This window comes from Cimex lectularius, unplaced genomic scaffold (assembly GCF_000648675.2).
Source record: "Cimex lectularius strain Harlan isolate CLEC.00 unplaced genomic scaffold, Clec_2.1 scaffold11, whole genome shotgun sequence".
Classification (NCBI taxonomy): Eukaryota; Metazoa; Arthropoda; class Insecta; order Hemiptera; family Cimicidae; genus Cimex; species Cimex lectularius.
In genome coordinates this window covers 1,910,944-1,928,082 of record NW_019392673.1, presented here as the reverse complement: position 1 = coordinate 1,928,082, position 17,139 = coordinate 1,910,944, and the positions used below count along the sequence as shown (strand labels likewise).

Sequence of the window (17,139 nt, the reverse complement as noted above, 5' to 3'; positions counted from 1 at the left end):
TGTTATTTTGTTCGGGGATAAGTTTTAACAAACTATCATAAAACATACTTTGAATATTAAAAAAAGGTAATTTGAGAATTAATTTTACTAAGATTTACGAAAGTAATTCGTGATAAGTAATGCCCTTTCCCTCCATTCATTGCAGAAGGTTATAAAATCGGTTACCATTTCTACTTAGTCGTTTTCCCTCCGATGCCTTGAAATAGATTTTAAGTTCAATATGAATACATTTTAAGTTCCGCCCGGTGAAAGATCGCCCTTTGATTTTACCAGTCTTGTTCGGGAAATCATCATGGGCGTGGAAGAGCTGATGAACACAAAGCCGATCCTCGGGTTGAACAAGACGTTCGAGACGGCGATGAAGAAGCGCAACGCTCACCCGAGGCTCCTGAAAGAGCTCGCCTCCGATTACAACAAGGTGACAGTAATAAAACAATCCACGATAAGTTTATTAATTTTAAAATTCATGTCTTTAACGGGCCACTTTCCTCCAATCATGCACTGAGAGGCAAAAAAAAATTAACCACCCTTAATATTTTTATTTATCAGTTAGACAATCCTCCATTGATTATATTTGGTCCGTTTTAAAGGATTAGAGGTAAATAATCTCCCACTTATGTTTGATCGGTTGGTCACAATTGGTTTTTATAAATAAATCTTTGAATAGTCAATCTCTTCTTTGTAGGTTTTTCTGAACAGCTTCTTTCTAATGTTCCAGTGGTTAGATTTTTTTTTTAATAAGTACCATTTTTGAGTTGCCAATTTGTTTGAGTGATAGATTTGGCTAGAATCATAGCATTGCTGGAAGATGGAAGAAGTTAAGCGTGGCCAGGGTGCTTAACATCCCCAGAACAACAGTCCGGTGGTCCTTCCATCGCTACCAAGATACTGGAGGTTACTCAAGAAGGCATGGATCAGGTCGCTATCGTTTCACATCTCAGAGTGATAATCGTCTTATTTTGAATGTACTTCGTAATCAGCATCATACCGCTGTTGAGATCAAGCAACGACTTCAACAAGTTAGAAATGTTAATGTCAGTTTACAGACTGTAAAAATGGCTGCATACAAGCGGTATTCTCAGATGCTGACTAGTATGGATGGGTGCTCGGTTGTTCATGGAGCAACAATATTCGGTGCTCACCTTGCTCGGCTAATTGTCGGTTTCCTTGTCTGCTTCAAAGTCCATAAATATTCGTGAAGTAGCCAAACTTAAAGCATCCACACATTCGGGAATTAGTTGTACTGTACGAATATCAACTGCAATCAACAATCAACACTGCTATTTATTTTTCAATAATAAATGATTCCTGACTAGTATAGATGTATTAATGTAAGAACATCATAGCACTGTCTGGTTAGGAATGGATTGGCTCAATATAAGTCTCGGCGTTCCTCGATCTGTACCAAGTTGAACTAATAATTTGTAAAGTTTCCTTTTGAATCACAAAAAAACGGAACAAGGTTTTCGATGTGTAGAAATGGTTAAAATGTGAGATGGGGCAACAGTACTGTGTGACTGATTTGTGACTGAATTTGTACCCACTACACAAAACAGTAACCGCAGCTGCAGCAATGACAGTTTCACTGTTGTCCATCATGATTGGTAGAATGTTGACTCGCACAGCACTTGGCGAATGTTCACTGTTTTTGCACAAAATGGCTGGTTGTATGAACCCTACATCACATATGTGTCTATACTTAGCATACTATTTGGCGAATGCCAAGACGAGCATGCCAAGACTTCGCAAATATTCGGCAGTAATCAGCATTCAGTGAATACCTCATGTTTGGAGCTTTAACAAAACAACCTTAAGACTAGCAAAAAGTACAGTCAAACTTAGGCATTAGATTTTGTCCGCTTATTAGAAATGCCCAATATGCTTTATTTATTTATTTATTTTTTTTTTTCAATAATAAATGATTCCTAACTAGTATAGATGTATTAATGAAAGAACAACATAGCGTTGTCTGTTGGAGGAATGGATTGGCCCACCATAGCAGTCGTGGAGTTCCTCGATCTGTACCAAGCTGAACCAATAATGTGGAACGCTTCTCTTCCGAATCACAATAAACAGAAAGAAGTTTTTCACACTGCAGCTCAGTGACTTCAAACTATGTAAAAGCAAACAATAACACTATAAGTACGCTTCTCTTCTGAATCGCAAAAATGGAATGAGATTTTTGCTGTGTGGAAATAGTTCGAAAGTAAGATAGGGCAACTGATTTGGGAATGAGATTGTAGCCACTACACAAAACAGTACCGCAGCTGCAACAATGACGGTATCATTGTTACCATCACGATTGGTAGTAAGTTGAGTACTCGCACAGCACTATTGCATATGGCAATATTCGCTGCTTTCACACAAACTGGGTGGTTTTACAAATCCCGCATGTGGGTACATTGGCAAATGTCAAGATGAGCATCTCGAAACTTGGCAAACGTTTGGTGATAGTCGGCATTCAGTGAATACTGTATGTCCTGGAGCCACCTTAAGACAAAGACTTGCAGAAGTTGGATCATGTGTGAGAAGGCCTGCCATTGATCCAGAACTTCTGAAAAGGACAGTTTGGTTAAGTTTTGCAAGAAATACATCGGTTGGTCTGAGCAAGACGACTAAAATCTTTTTTTCGGATGAGTCATGGTTTTGTTTGAGGTCTTCTGATGGCTGAGAGAGGGTTTGGAGAAATATATCACCATAATAGTTTCACTCCATAGAATCTATAGAGGAGATCTTGTCATGCTTTGGACAGGCATTTCTACAGAAGGTCGTACAAACTTGATCTTCATCGAGGGTTCCCTAACAGCTGTACGATACATTGAAGATGTGTTATCAGAAGTTGTTCCTTATATGCCAATAATTGGCGACAAATTATTTTTATGCATGACAATGCAAGGCTCACAGGTAGAATCGTTGGTGACTACTTGGAACGGGCTTCAATTGAATGTTTGGTGTGTCCAGCAGGCAGTCCGTACTTAACCATATCAAACCTATGGGAGGAGTTGTCAAAGAGATTAAAAAATTGCCCAGTGATGATAGAGAATGGTGTTGGAGGAGTATGAAAATATTTCTACATTCAAAACCTCCTAAAATCAATGCCACGACGAATGCAAGTGGTGATCAACGCAACTGGAGGAAATACATACTTCATACTGAATTGAATATTTTCTTCGTTATTTCATAGCAACATTTTTGGTAAAATTGTTCTACTCAGTTTAATTTTTTATTTAGCTATTTTATATTTTTCTTTTAAATATACAGTAAATAATAAAAAATAAAAATTATAACAATACCAAGTATTTACTAAAACAAAACAATGCTGGCCACTTTTTTTTGCCTCTCAGTGTGTACAAGCAGCACCCTTGACAGTTGTATAATGTTTTTATAATGTAAACATCATGTAAAACCCTTGACAGTATGTTGACAAAATTATTTATGAACAGTTGGCTGGTATGAGGAATAGTGCCTGTTCATTAAATGATGACGTAGTAACAGTCGAAAAATACCGACATCATTCCCCAGTCATGCACACAAAAGTTTTCTTGTTCGCCATACTATTTCTAGTAATATTGGGTGTCGATTAATATCTGAAAAGGATGTTGGTTATTTTCATTGAATAATGTGTTTTTTAAGACAAATGATAACAACAAATAGGCCCATCGAGGGAATGAACACCATCTCCAATTTCTGCGATATTGCCAGTCTAAATTGTGTCTTTCAGTATGTCAAATTTATCTGAAGAAGTAGCAATTAAAAAAAAAAAAAAAATCAACGGAATACTTTTTAACTCTGCATTAGTCTTTTTGACTCTATGACACAAATGTAGTTGTTTGTTGTCTCTGAGATGCCTTTTCAAATTCATGCAATAATTACTGATTACTTACCCCCTGAACATTACTGAAATAGACCCAATCGCTGTAAGAAGCCTGTTACCAAACTTTATTTTGCAGTTTTTTCCACTGTGGAGGAGTTTTCCATGTAAAATTTTCGTCTTGATTTTCTTCCTAATTTCACTAGCAATTGCCTTTTGGTTTTTCCACTTCATTCCATTTCATAACCTATTTTTCTTCAATTAATTTTTTATTACAAACGGATCCTTCTTCATCAACTTAATACCAAAAAAAAGATGTGTGTTTGTTTTCACTTCAAAGTGCAGTTCTTCAATTTGTTTTTGATATCCTTCTCTTCTTCTATTGTAAGGGTAATGATCATATTAAAATTAATAATAGAAAAATTAATGAATAATTACAAAAGTTGTGTGGAATCTCAAGAATAACCATTAAATAATTAATATTATTGTTATTAATTATTCTTGCCACCAAGTACAATAAAACACTACTACACATAAGTCAGAGATGGACCCACATAGCCTACTGAGTTCAATTTTTTCTGGTTTTAAAACGCTTTAAATAATTTATGAGAAACATTTTTAAAAACAGCTACAATATATTTTACAGAATCAAGAGGCATTTGAAGTGGAGTTCAAACAATGTCTGGCTGTGCTGTTCATGTGCCCAGACAAGACGCCAGGGCTCGAATCAGTGCTTGACTTTGCGGCCAAGTATTGCATTTTCCACGAAAACACTTTTGGCGAGGAAGATCCGTTTCCTGAGTCAATTTTCAATTTTATTTTCGAAGTATGTCATAGGCTGAAATTATTAATAGGCTCAGAATATTTCCTTCTAACGTTTAATTTTACAGAACCACAACATAAAAAACCCCAACATCCGATTCAGGACTTGCGAGTTTATAAACAGGCTCCTGAATGAAAAGGGCGACCAGGCTTCACTCGATCAGAACATATTTGAAAATATCGGAAATATCATGCTGGAGCGTCTACAGGTAAGTCTTTTAAATTTACTGCATTTCCCTAAACTTGACACAATTGAATGAAAATTTGTAACACAACGTGACTAATCAAATTAAAAGCCGATTTCCCTAAACAGATAATATTATTAAGCCCTATTCTACATGAGCGCTCAAAACACAGCATTTGGAACGACTCCTGTCACTTTTTTTTTTCACACCTCTTTTAAAGGTTTCTATACAGAGCATTTGAAATGCATGCTAGGAAATACGAGACTACTCTACACATGTGTAAGAACAGCACGTTCCAGTGTAGTTAGTTTCAAAATGAACCCTCTTCATGTAGGATATGTTACGGGAATTTTATTGTTGAATCAACTTGGGAGAAAGAAATTTTTACCTTTACTACTCTATTCAAATTTTCCTACAAACTAATTGCATAAATAGGTGGAGGCAACTGGACCTCTCAAATAAATTTTTCGGTGTCAAACATCACCAAATATATAAACATACGCATAAACAAAATGTCCTCAATAACAGTCAACTTTTTCCCCACATTCCTTAACGCACCAATCATATTCCAGGCCCAATACTTTTCCAAAAAAATTTTTTAATTTTACGTGGGTTTGCAACAGCAGAGGTCATATAAACCCTCGGGGTGCCGGTGTTTTTGAAAAAAAAAAAAAACACTTGTAAGTATGTCGAGTTCAAATGCAGGGGCCGCTGGATTCGAACCCGGGACCTTTACCTTACAGTGTTAAGTTAATTGAGTGCTCGGTCACGCCACTCTACAGTCACACTTTGTGCCTGCATTTGAAATATATAAGGAAAGTACTGAATCACACACCTGACAGACTGACGCAGTTTTTGGCCGATGTGGTAATAAATAAAAGCATATTATGGCACAAGCAGCTGTCAGAGTTAGGTAGGCTGTACGGTGTAGGAGTGAGTAGGAAGGAAATGAAGTCCTCTAATGCCACTGACCTGATTAAAAAATGGAGGCGAGCAAAAGGAAAGACCTGGTAACCCGTGTGAGAAACAGCTTACTGTACGCAAGACTGGATTTTGACTTAGGGCGAAACTACATGGAGTGCTCAAATATGACAGCCTATGAGGTGTCTCTGGTCTTGAGGGCGAGGGGTGAATTGCTTCAACTGAACTGCCAACCGTGGAGACAGGACCACGCCATCATTTGCTCCTTATGTAACCTCAACGTCCCGGAGGACACTCTCCACTTCATAGGAGTGTGCCCCGTTCTGAGAGAATTCCGCCAAAGGTACTTTGGGAAACTGAAGCTGGATGTAGAAGAAGTCATTGCAATCCTTAACGGAAGGGATAACTGGAGGAAGCTTGTGGTGTACCTCATTAACGCCCTGCGGTACCGAAAATACCTGGTTGACCACTTCAATTTTTAAAATCAAAGGTCATTCTCAAGATACAAAAATAGGGATATAAATCTATAAAGCAACTCGACAGACAGCTAAGGCCATTGTCAATTTAGCTTTTTCGAAATGTAAAGTTAATGTAAATACTTTTGTGTAAATAAAGCTTTTATTCATTAATTTTCAGACAAGATAGAGGGACGATCTCTACTATATTCAAGAGTAGTGTTATTGTTCGCTTTTACATAGTTTGAAGCCGTTGAGCTGCATAGAGAGAAAAACCTCTTTCCATTTTTTTCTTTTTTTAAACAAGGGTTTGTAACAGCAAGGTCATATCAACCCTCAGGGTGCTGGTGTTTTTGAAAAAAAAGCCCGTTTGTAAGTATGTCGGGTTCGAATGCAGGGCCGCTGGATTCGAACCCGGGACCTTCCCCTTATAGTGATGAGCGCCGTGTCAGTGCCTAAACTGTTGCGGCCACCGCCGCCCCTTTCCATTTTTTTTGTGATATGAAGGAGAAGCGTTCCATATTATTGGTTCAGCTTGGTACAGATTGAGGAATGCCAAGACTGTTATGCTGGACCTATCCATTCCTAACAGATAGAAACAATGTTATGATGTTCTTTCATTCATACTAGTTAGGAATCGTTTATTATTGAAAAATAAATAGCAATGTTGATTGATGATTACAGTTGATATCTGTACTAAACGAATATTTGTGCACTTTGAAGCTGACAAGGAAACTGACAATTAGCCGAGAAAGGCGAGCACTGAATATTTTTGCTTGGTGAATAACCGAGCACCCATTCCCACTAGTCGGCATTCGGCAATTCCTCATGTTTGCAGCCACATTAATAAAAATTAATGTAATATTTGTTTATTTAGGATAAATCTCACACTATAAGGGCACAAGCGGTAATGGCGTTACAACGACTTCAAGATCCTTATGATAATGATTGTGCCATTGTTAAAGGTGTGATTTTCCATCTAATCCTGGTGAACCTTGTTTTAAATTTGTTAAATATACCTTAACTTTTTTTATATTTGTCAGCTTTTGTATTCCACATGGTGTCTGACCCAAGTGCTATTGTCCGTGAAAAGGTGATATCGCACATTGCCGTGACTTCGCAGACACTTCCTCACATCATAGAAAAGATCAAAGATGTTCAGGTTCAAGTGAAAAAAGCCGCTTATAAAACCCTATCCAGGCTTAAAATACAGAGGTTTACCATAAACCAACGACAGAGCATCCTTACAACGGGACTAAAAAACCGAAAAGGTAAAAACATATCAATTGCTATTTAAAATATATATATATACTTCTAATTTTTCAGAAATTGTCAGGGAATTCGTAATTGAGCAATTAATCATGACATGGTTCAAGCAGTGTAACTGTGATGTGCTCCAACTCTTTAAGGCTCTTGATGTCGAGACAATGAATGAAGACATATTGAAAGCCATAGCATTTGAGCTATTCAAGTAAATCCGTTCAATCCCATAAAAAAATTACAAATGTTTCTCAATGTTTGAAATCGTAGGAAACAGCCCACATCGACTCTCAAAGAGTTGATAAAAGGAATGCAGAATTTGGAAAAATTGATAACTTTCAAGAATTTAACACCAGAAGTAGCCGCCCTGTGGTACTATGCCGTTCAGTATTTCTCGTCCACTGAGATCCACGGAAACGATATTGATGAGGATAGTATATTTCAGATTTTACCAGAGCTGACAGCATACACGGACTATATAAAAGAGTAATGTGAAAATGTGAATGTATTTTTTTTTTTAAAATCTAATATGTTTTGCTTTAGATTTTTAGAAAATCTTAAACTTGGAAAAATTGAGAATAAATATATTATGAAGCTCTTATTAAAAATGGCTTCATCTTATTCTTTATCTGATGAAATGGGAAGGTATGCTGTTCCATATTTAACCTTTTGTTATTAAAATGAAGTATCAGGATCTTATATTTTCTTGAAATTAAAATAAAGCGTGATTGACATGGTTGTTGCATTGTTTAGAATGAGATTGAAGCAGTTATGTATAAACCTTCTAACTTATGAAAATGAACTTAGTTTCATTCCAATATTGGTCTCGCACATACAAAAGACCATGCCTATTGTAAAAGAACGGCTCACTGTCATGGCTGAAATAATTTCAGATATTAGGGAACCACTTTTTGATAAGACCATGGTAAATAAATGAAACAGATTTGAATAAAGGCAAAAAAAAAATTACAATTAAAAATTTCCCAGGTTGAATTGAATGAAAGCGCAACAATAGAACAACAAATGGCCAACTTGCAATGTGGAACACAGATGCTTGAATGTGTAAGCAGATATATTTTTATTTTTCACGTTCTGTTTTGCCAATAAGAAATTTTTTAGGAAAGGGAGCTCAGAAAAGACCCCGAAACACTGATTAGGTGCCTTACAATAATCCTCGAGTTCATAAAAGCTCCTGATGTGCAGAAACTCGATCCGACATTGCTGACATTAAAGGATCATTTCATCGTGGGTTGTCTATCGGTAAGCCCAGCTAAGGTGTAATAAAGTAGCAAAAGTATAAGTGCTGGACTTTTCCAGGGTGATCACAACAGCCATGTCTTGAATCTGGCCCAGCAGGTTATGGCAATCATGTGCATCTGGAATTCAGAGCTTGCGAATCAGCAATTCCTATACTTCTTTATACAAGTGAGTGGTATAGAAAGTTCAATATGTTGAATGTGGGAGCCTGAAAGTATGTCAGCCCTCTAGGATCTTTTTTTAACATATATTGGGTTAGTGCAAAATCAAAGACGGGAACACACCCAACGCAACGCGACGTGATCCGAAGCCACCCGACACAAATCCTATGTCCAATTTCCCATGAGATTGTATTACTCCTGTGCACATCTGCTCGATGCCGTCGAATGCTACCCTACTCTAGACTCTGCGATCCCCATTGTCGAGATTTTCGTAGGATAGCATCAAATACAGTCAAAGATAAAAGAACTGGACACTCATATTTTTATTCAAACTACATGTATTGTCGTTATATTAATTACAACATGCTTATTTTAATGTAAACCAATTTAAAATAGATCAAAATTTCATAAGTTTTTATAAAAATTCTTTAATTGTAATGTATTAATTGGTCAAGCGGACCACGAAATTAGTGAATTTAATTTTAATGGTTTGACAGACAATTTTTAAAAACACCGGAATACCATTTATTGATAAAATAAATTTCAGTAACAATTTATTACATGGTTTGGCTCATAAAATTTAACTAACAATTGATTACATGATTTGGCTCATAAAATTACACCATTTTCATCAAGTAGTGTCAGAAGCAGTCACTCATATTTTTTTGTAGTTTATTTCAAACTATGTATTTGTAATTTTGTTGTTATATTAATTACAACATGCATATTTTAATGTAAACCAAATTAAACAAGATCAAAAATTTATGACTTCTTATGATGGTTTTTTTCAGAAATTTATCAAAACACCAGAATATCTTTATTTAAAACATTTTTCTTTCCAAAACGTAGATTGGGGATGAGGCCAGGAAGACAGGAACGTTTATTTTCTTCGATCTTTCGGCAAAATATATCGCCTTCATCAGGACTTAGAAAAAATCGTTTTACTGTATGAACAGGTACATGTGTGGATAACATGTGTGGAGAGCCGGTAGAACCCACGTTCTATATTATAAGTGGTTTATATTTGAAGGTGGGTTCTACCAGCTCTCCATTATCCACACATGTACCTGTTCATACAGTAAAACTATTTTTTCAAAGTCCTGATGAAGGCGACATATTTTGCCGAAAGCTCAACAAGAAAATAAATGTTGATTCTGCCTTCCTGGCCTCATCCCCAATCTACCTTTTGGGGAAAAAAATGTTTAAACTGAGAAGGCTGATCAATCACCAAAGCAAATATTTATTTAAAACAAATTTAACATAATGATATTTAAGCCTTTTCCCAAATTGTTAACTGTTGAATGTGCTAAAGTGCTAAAGTTTGAATGAGAGTTGTGCGTGCAAGATTTCTTTCTTTTTTCAGGAATTTTTTAGGCTGCCAGAGCGGAAAAATGAAATAGAAGAAAATACAAATTGCGGGGTAATAAACTGCAATGCCCAAAATCGCAATTTAAATAAAAAGATAGCTCCCTCAAAAAAAAAGTTATTGTGTTTTTGTTTCTTATGTAGCATTAGTTCATATTTGAAGGGAAGAATAAAAAGATAACGATCATTCTGAGACTGTTGCTAGTCTGACTCCATTATTGTTATTATTATTGACCATACAAGCCTATGGGAAATGTTTAAATTATGGAACCAAAATTCGAAATTCTAATTAAAAAACGAATACATTTTACATGTTATTTAAAATGGGATTTTTGCATACATTTGGCCTTCCAAATTAAGCATTTTAAAAGGATAAATTAAAGACTTGTGTGGTGATTAGTGACCGTTAGTCGATGATTGTTCAGAAATCGTGAAGGTGGTAGACCGCATCTCACGATTTCTGATTAATAATAATTACAATTTAACTAACAATTTATTACATGATTTTGCTCTTAATAATGATTAACAACAAAAGAGGCATTGCGATTTGGATACTGATTTATAATGCACGACATGGCATGTCGAACAGATGTGCACATCCTACCAAAACGAGCTAGGTGTTGGGTTACGTCGTGTTGCGTTGTGTTAGGTTAGTGTGTTCCTCGCTTAATGCATGTTTTGAACATTGGTTTTATTTTTACTTGCTACATAAACAGCCAAATCCTCAAATATAATTTATGGATTATAATAAATTCACTCTCAACACGACATGCAAGAATGGCACAATTACACAGAAGACAAACACTTTGAGCCCTGAAGATGATCTCAATAAAGATTGAAATGTTGGCACGATAAAGAAAATGTTTTTCTGAAACCTACATCACACCAGACTGCATCTCACGATTTCTGAATAATTATAAATACTTTTAACTGTTATCTTTTATACAAAACATTTTAGTTTACATTGAATTTTTGTATGAGTGAGGAAATTAAATATGTCCAAACCAGATTTTTGTCAAATTTATTTATACGAATTTAAACTTGTGCAAAGTGCTGCCCGAACTGTGTTTAACATCATTGCAGTTTGGGGGGGGGGAAGCATAGCAAATGCACAGTGCAGCAATGGTTTTAAAGATTTTGTTTTGGAGACTTCTATCTCGAAGACAGGGAAGGTCGTGGTAGGTCTTCTATTGTGGACAATGACCAACTCAAAACGTCGGGGACCGCGTTAGCCGAGTGGTTAGCATGAGAGACTCACGCCGCGGTCGTGGGTTTGATTCCCACCGTCGCCTCTGGCCCTTTTTTCACGATAACCCCCCCCCCCCCAAATTTGAACACACATATAAGAATTCACATATAAGAAGAAGATTGGCTAATATGCATAGATCATAAGGCAAAAAAAAAAAAAAAAAGAAGTCGATTGAAGAAAATTTGCATAAGAAAACACGGCGGAAGAGCTTAGTGTTGGCCACTCAACTGTTGCTTGGCATCTGGAGCAAATTGGTAAAGTAAAGAAGCTCGACAAGGTACCGCAAGAACTAACTGAAGCCCAAAGAAATCAGCGCATTGAAATTTGCACGTCTCTTTTGTTGTGCCACCAAAATGATCCATTTCTCAATCAAATTATCACATGAGATGAAAAATGGAATCTGTACGATAACACAAGGCACACAGGCCAGTGGTTGGACAAGGATGAAGCGCCAAAACACTTCTTGAAACTAAATCTGCATCCAAAAAAAAGGTTATGGTGACTGTTTGGTGATGTACTGCTGGAGTTGTTCACTATAATTTCCTGAATTATGGTGAAACTGTAACTGCAGAGGAATATTGCCAAGAAATTGTCAAAATGCACGGGAAACTGCTACGTCTCTGTACAGCATTGGTAAACCGTAAGGGGCTGATTCTTCTTCATGATAATCTAGGTGACATGTAGCAATTCCAACCCTGAGGAAACTTAAGGACTTTGGATATGAAACCTTACCACATCCTCCATATCACCCGACGTCTGTCCTACAGATTTCCAATTTTCTAGGCAATATGATAAATTCTTGATAGATAAAATTTTTAGAAAACGTGATGCCGAAAATGACTTTCAAGACTTTAATGTGGGTCGAAATTAAGATTTTTATGTCAGTGGAATAAAAGTGCTTATTACATGTTGGCAAAGCTATGTAGGTTGAGATGGAAAATATTTCGAATAAATTTATAAAAATTAAAAATAGTTTTGACTGCCTTTGCAAAACCTGCTTATTTTTGCACCAGCCCAATACATGTAACTGTTATATTAAATATAAAGCATAGTTTTTTCTCCGTTCTATATTTTGTCTAAATTAGTATTCCTGGGTGGGTCCCACCTTAGGTGACGTTATTACAGATTAAGTTAAGAGAACACCAAATTGTTAAACTTTTGGATTTTTTTCTTTAGCGAAACCATGAAAATTACACAATCTTCTACATTTATCAGCTTAACCATAAATTCTGCATTCATATTTAATGTAAAAATAATCAAATCTTACCTTTAAAAATCAAAAAGCTGGGGCAAAAGAAATTTGAAATTAGCCAATTTTCTCAAGCGTTGGAAGTTGGTTTTCAAGCAAAAACTGTTTCACTGTGGAAATTCAAAAAGGTGAGGAAAAATATTAGCCAATAGGATGTGCTGTGTCCGAAAAATGGCCTGAGTCTCAGACTGATACTGGCAACCCTGTATGAGTTCAATTATCAAAATTTAATTAGTAATTTAGTGTATCTTATACACTAACATTATAGTTTTATAACTAGTTTATTAAAATTTAATATTTATATTCAAGGTTAATGATAACGATTTGTGCCTGTCAGCTTTGGATGCAATTTTTGACATACTTTTGGTACATGGCCTAAATCTTTATAATTTCGGAACGGATTCATACAAAGACCAACCATCAACAAGTAAAAAAAGAAATAAAATCTACATAAACTGTTTAATTGATTTCTTATGTTTTATTTTTAGTAAAGAAAAAGGAGTTCTCTCTAGCGGATTTCTCTCAGGATGCCACACTACCAACTAATTCTATGAAACAGCTCATAGGAATTTTTGTTTCACTGCTTGACACCTCTGTAAAAACTTATTTTTTTAAATAATTTTATTACAGTTTGATTGAGGTTTTTATTTAATTGTTAGGTACCAGAAGTTAGGGCAAAGGTATGTCTTGGCTTGGCCAAGCTCCTGCTTTCTGGACATATCAGTTCGCCGTTGGTTCTCGCCCACTTAACGCTCGCTTGGTTCAATCCCGAGACAGGTATTTTTTTATATCTTATACAGGCTGTCCCAGTTCCTTCTGACGAAACTCAGGGAATCGATTCTACTCTTTGTTTGGAGCAAAAAATGCCCAGGAGAAAATTTTCGGAAAGTTCTCTATTTTGAAGATATTCTCGTCAATTTAGGTTTTTTCAACTTTTCTCTACCTTACCACATAAAAACTCTTACAACTTCCAAAATGTTGAAACTACAACAAATCCAATTACACCATTTGAAAGAACACTAAATTTGCTGTAAGATACTTCTATTTGCAATAATCTGAATGATATAAAATGTTAGCCAATATCAGTTGGAACATGCCAAAATTACAAAATTTAAAATTTTGGTCATGATTGCACGTTCTACTGAGGTTACAAAAAATTACTTACAACTTATCAAATTTCACAAAAACTTTTTCATCTAATACGCTTTACATTGATATATCCAGGTTTTTAAATAACATTCTAGTAGAGTTGAAAAATAACAATTGAATGTTCGAAAATGTGAGCTAAGGTAAATTTGAAGGGGGTAGAAATAAATCAATTAGAACTCTCTTTGTAAAATAAAAATGACACTTGTTTGACCGGTTGAATGAAAAATGCTGGATGGCATCGAAGTTTAAACAATATCATCACAGAATGTAACAGGTAGGGTGTGTTACTGAAAGATATATTAATATAAATATTATTTTACAAAGCGATGGATATATCAATGTAAAGCATATTAGATGAAAAAGTTTTTGTGAAATTTGACAAGTTGTAGGCATTTTTTATAACCTCAGTAGAACGTGCAATCATGACCAAAATTTTAAATTTTGTAATTTTGGCATGTTCCAACTGATATTGGCTAACATTTTATATCATTCAGATTATTGCAAATAGAACTATCTTTCAGCAAATTTAGCGTTCTTTCAAATGGTGTAATTGGATTTGTTGTAGTCTCAACATTTTGGAAGTTGTAAGAGTTTTTATGTGGTAAGGTAGAGAAAAGTTGAAAAAACCTAAATTGACGAATATCTTCCAAATAGAGAACTTTCCGAAAATTTTCTCCTGGGCATTTTTTGCTCCAAACAAAGAGTAGAATCGATTCCCTGAGTTTCGTCAGAAGGAACTGGGACAGTCTGTATATAAATGCTAAGCTCAGTATTATAGATTTTATCTGGTTTTAGAACAAGACCCAGAAGTGAGGCAGGGCCTTGGCATGTTTTTCAGCCTATTTTCAACCAAAAGACTTAACTCTGGGCAAATTGTTATCGACTCGTTTATTCCGACACTAAGGGCGATCAACGAAGCAGACGACACACAGCCAATTGCAGAAATCGATCAGGTCTCTGTATCAAAACTTCTGATAAGCCTCGTTCGTTCTGACCTAGTTTCAAACTGTTCAAATTTTGAAGAGGTGAATTTCTTCTTTCTTAGAAATTTTAGAAATTTATCAAATACCTTGCTTTTCAAACTGTTTGCATAATTTCAGCTGGGAAGTTACCATTATCGGCTTGCTGTGGTTATATGTGATGAGCTTAATTCTGGTGATGTAAGCATTTGGGTGCTCGTCAAAGCACTGTCTTATCTCGATTTAGATCTTTCAGATGGTCACTTTGCTCCAACTCTGTTATCTAAGTTGAAAACAGTACTAAAGGTATGTTTCTTAAGAAATAAAAGAAACATAGAATATATAAATATAAAATATACAATAATAATTGATATTTCTTAATGTTTAGCAAATGAAGAAACTTACCGATAAACGAATTTACAGAATGCTAGAAACGTTTAAATCAAAGGTCGAAGAGCTTAATGCCAACTATAAAAAAGATAACAATAAAGAAAAAATACAAGACGCTGTAATTGTCTAATGTTTTGAAACTTTTAAAATCATGATTGTTTAATGAGGGTAATTTATAGTCAAGTAGTGAAAACACGGAAGAGGAAATTGCAAACAAAAAACCGCGAAAAGGGAAAACCCAACCCAAAATAATTCCTGAATCGTCAGAATTGGAGAGAGGAAGTAAACCAAGTGAGGCAACCTTTGAAATAGAATCTATAGAAAGTGGTGAAGACATACAGGATTCCATAATACGGAAAAGGTATTATCAACATTATTTCAACGTTTACAGATCTCGTGAAAAATTGTGCGAATGTCATATAATTTTTTTTGCATGCCTTCATAAAAATCAATAAATTAATTAATCCAACTAATTTAACTAACTTATTTCTGAATCTTGTTTTAAGACAATTGGTAATAGAAACAGCAAATTCTGATAGTGACAAGGAAGAAAATTGTGTAATCGAAGAGACACTTTCACCTGCTCAGTTAGTATATTTAATTTTTTCAACTGATATTAAAAATTTTATTTGTACATAATTTTTTTCAGAGTGATTAGCGAGACAGACCAAGAAGATGAGGATGATAACCACGAAGAAAAGAAGTCTCCTAAAAAGAAGAAGACTAAGAAGTCAGTATAGTGGGGAGGAATGCAATCACTAATTGGTCAAAAAAAAAAAAAATCGGCATAAAATAGTCAATTTTCTTCATTTAGTACAACAGAAATAGGATTTTATTCATATTTTATTTAACTTTTATTCCATTTTAGGTGCCATTCGATTTTCTGTAAAGGTTTTGGAGAAGTGTTTCTAATTATTTTAGCTTTTACAATTATTTACAATACAAAAATACAAGGAAACAAAAGAGTCACAAGATTAAAACTTAATTTTCTTTTTAAATTTTTTCAGGGATGATCACAGGTCGAGAGTTGACACTGCAGTCTCTGATTTAAGGTTTGTGTATTTTTAAAATATCCACAATTGTACTTTTCGCTAGTTTTTTTTGCAACTCATTTTTTTTTAATTTATAATTTTATGCTTGTTTATTACTATGCTATTCTTACTAAAAATACTCCTTTTAAACAAATTATTTGTTACATAAATGTTTATATCTATTTTGCTGGGCTGTAAGATGTTATTAAAAACTGTTGCAATATTGCTTTTTTTGTAGTTTAATTTGTACCTTTCCCTTTTTAACAACATTATCTTCTTATTTACCATCTTATTCTGGTCGTGATGCATGAATTTGGAACAAGTCTAATTGGGATTTTTGGAATGTGATTGATGGATGAGAATGCTTGACATTTTTAACAGCACTGCTTATTTTTTATTGGGCTTTTTTTTAATGCATTATTGAAATAATCGGGCTAGGTATTAATTTAAACTAGATTGTTTTGCATTCTGGTTTGCATTTAAGTTAATTGAATAATTAACAGTGGCATTTAACATATATAAACTTTTAGTCCAAGTTTGGAAAGAAAAAAGAAAGTAAAAGTGAAAGAAGTGGAAAATAAAAAGATGTGAGTATTTGGCGAAAAGTTTGTTTAATATTAAATTTAAAAAATTTCAATTTTTAGGTCGACTCCACCGATCAAAGCGAGATTGAGATCTAGAACCAACCCGGATAAAGATGTAAAGTGATTTAAAATTCATTTTACTTCTATAAAATTGTTATTTTGTTTTAACAATATAAACACGATGAGGAACAACGTCAGTTTTGTTAATGTATATATTTTATATGTACATAATATTTTTATATAAATTAATATTAAAATATATTTTTTGTAAATAATAATTAATTTTTATTA

General features: G+C 34.7%; 1 protein-coding gene across 2 annotated transcripts; it reads left to right on the top strand.

The window, feature by feature from the left end:
* Positions 1–132: 132 nt before the first annotated feature.
* LOC106668334 (condensin complex subunit 3) lies at positions 133–17,040 on the top strand. 2 transcript variants are annotated; one of them, XM_014396990.2, is made up of 24 exons: positions 133–418; positions 4,458–4,637; positions 4,702–4,842; positions 7,072–7,159; positions 7,238–7,465; positions 7,521–7,665; positions 7,725–7,940; positions 7,998–8,099; positions 8,208–8,379; positions 8,442–8,516; positions 8,574–8,714; positions 8,772–8,879; positions 13,045–13,162; positions 13,224–13,330; positions 13,395–13,512; positions 14,680–14,909; positions 14,985–15,149; positions 15,232–15,351; positions 15,413–15,594; positions 15,740–15,820; positions 15,883–15,963; positions 16,241–16,285; positions 16,795–16,851; positions 16,909–17,040. In XM_014396990.2, exons 1-24 carry the CDS (start codon positions 293–295, stop codon positions 16,970–16,972), a joined length of 3,090 nt encoding a protein of 1,029 aa, XP_014252476.1. In that variant the 5' UTR covers positions 133–292; the 3' UTR covers positions 16,973–17,040. The 2 variants fall into 2 exon arrangements, with proteins under 2 accessions (XP_014252476.1, XP_014252477.1); XM_014396991.2 differs by lacking the exon at positions 16,795–16,851.
* The last annotated feature ends 99 nt before the right edge of the window (positions 17,041–17,139 follow it).

Coding starts and splice junctions, on each gene's coding strand:
- LOC106668334 (XM_014396990.2), top strand. CDS start 293: ATGGGCGTGGAAGAGCTGATGAACACAAAGCCGATCCTCGGGTTGAAC. Junction 13,513..14,679: donor TTGGTTCAATCCCGAGACAG/GTATTTTTTTAT, acceptor ATCTGGTTTTAG/AACAAGACCCAGAAGTGAGG. Junction 15,352..15,412: donor AAGAAAAAATACAAGACGCT/GTAATTGTCTAA, acceptor GGTAATTTATAG/TCAAGTAGTGAAAACACGGA.